Source organism: Triticum dicoccoides, chromosome 3B (assembly GCF_002162155.2).
Source record: "Triticum dicoccoides isolate Atlit2015 ecotype Zavitan chromosome 3B, WEW_v2.0, whole genome shotgun sequence".
Lineage (NCBI taxonomy): Eukaryota > Viridiplantae > Streptophyta > Magnoliopsida > Poales > Poaceae > Triticum > Triticum dicoccoides.
In genome coordinates this window covers 606,286,040-606,287,625 of record NC_041385.1, presented here as the reverse complement: position 1 = coordinate 606,287,625, position 1,586 = coordinate 606,286,040, and the positions used below count along the sequence as shown (strand labels likewise).

General features: G+C 42.6%; 1 protein-coding gene across 1 annotated transcript in view; it reads left to right on the top strand.

Annotated features, from left to right (window-relative positions):
* Window positions 1-1,586, top strand: part of LOC119277397 (probable LRR receptor-like serine/threonine-protein kinase At1g06840) — a 19,834-nt gene that overhangs the window by 3,750 nt on the left and 14,498 nt on the right. Inside the window, exons 4-5 of the mRNA XM_037558680.1 lie at window positions 513-584; window positions 936-1,007. Of these exons, the coding sequence (XP_037414577.1) occupies window positions 513-584; window positions 936-1,007 (144 nt within the window). The remainder of the gene's footprint in view (window positions 1-512; window positions 585-935; window positions 1,008-1,586) is intronic.

Below are 1,586 nucleotides of genomic sequence, written 5' to 3'. Positions count from 1 at the left end.
GGAGCGACCCGCGAGGGGAAAGGCCAGAGGCCGCCGCCGCCAGCGCCGCCCGGGCCAGGCCCGGCGCCGGACGCCAGCGACGGCGGCAAGGAGAGAGGGGAGGGGGAGGGGGAGGGGAGGAGGGGCCGGAGGCGCGACCGGTCGCCCGCGGGGACGACGCGGTTGCGGGAGCTCTCGCTTTGGGTCGCTGATAATCGAAGGATATTTTCTTACACCAAAGACTGCTACACTCAAACTTTGTACCAAACCTTACAAGTCACCAAATTCCCCCAATATTTAACACTGTTTTTAGCATTACAGTACTGTACTCCTCTTGTTTACTGTTTCAGACTAAGTTTGCAATTCCTGGCCAAAATAGTGGTCATTGGCTGATGCTTTTATTGCTTTAACCTATTCTGTCTCTTAAAATCTGCTTGTTATTCATTTATCTATCATTTCTGTATAATGCATAATATAATGATCATGTGTCATATTCCCTTCTGCTTAATAATGCATACCTTTTGCCCACGTAGGGAGTTGTTTAACATGAATCTTTCTGGAACTTTGGCACCAGAGGTTGGTCTTCTGTCTCAGCTGAACAAGTTGTAAGTATAAAAAGCTGCTAACTGAATTTAGTGCATTCAAGTGGTTCTTTAATATTACCTGAAAAACAAAACATGTTTTCCCCCAATATTGCACCTCATGGCCTCCACTTAATGTTTTCTTGCTGGAAGGGACCACTTCATGTTTTTTTAATGTAAAGTGGCTTTTGAGCAAGACTCGGATTCTCTGGCAAAATAAGCTTACTAGAGTGACATATAACAAGACAAAAGAATTGATAGATCTTGTCCCATTTGAACTGTTTCTTTCTTTATTCTGCATCTATGCTTTTCAGGCTGTTCCATTAGGTACCCAACATATATTGAGCTAACTTCTATATTTTTCTGTTTTGGAAGGGATTTTATGTGGAACAATTTGACTGGTAACATCCCGAAAGAGATAGGCAATATCACAACACTCACTCTTATGTAAGTTCCTCTTATCTAAACTAACTTTTGTACTCTTTTTTAGTATGATATGACCACGGTACTGTTTATCTTGCAAGGCTACAGAAGTTTAAGCACTGAACCCTGCATGTTGAAAATGGCACAACATTTACCGTCCTTTTCTCCATCAAAACAAAAATATGGGCCCATGTATCTGATTCAGCATTTGGGGTTAGCATTTGTGTTTTGGTCTCATCCTTTTTTATTGTTTACACAGGCACAGTGGTCCAATCTTCTATTTTTATTAAAAAAACCCAGTAGATGGGCTAAAACAACGTGGCTTTGGACTACAAAATTGTCATATTCATATTTTCTCTCAAATATACGTGTACACTAGCACTGAGCCCATGCGTTGCTACAAAACCAGAAGATAGGGAGTGGCATGGATGATCGTTGGGGAAGCATTTGTGTCGTCAGGTCACTGCATGGTTCCAGTGAGGGAAAATAAAGCAAAAGGATGTGGGGGAAGTTGCAGACAGAGATGCCCCGGAGCAACTGAAATGGCCATGTGAGAGCCATTGCAATATTTGAAGAGAGATGAATTTCCAATTTTGAAACATG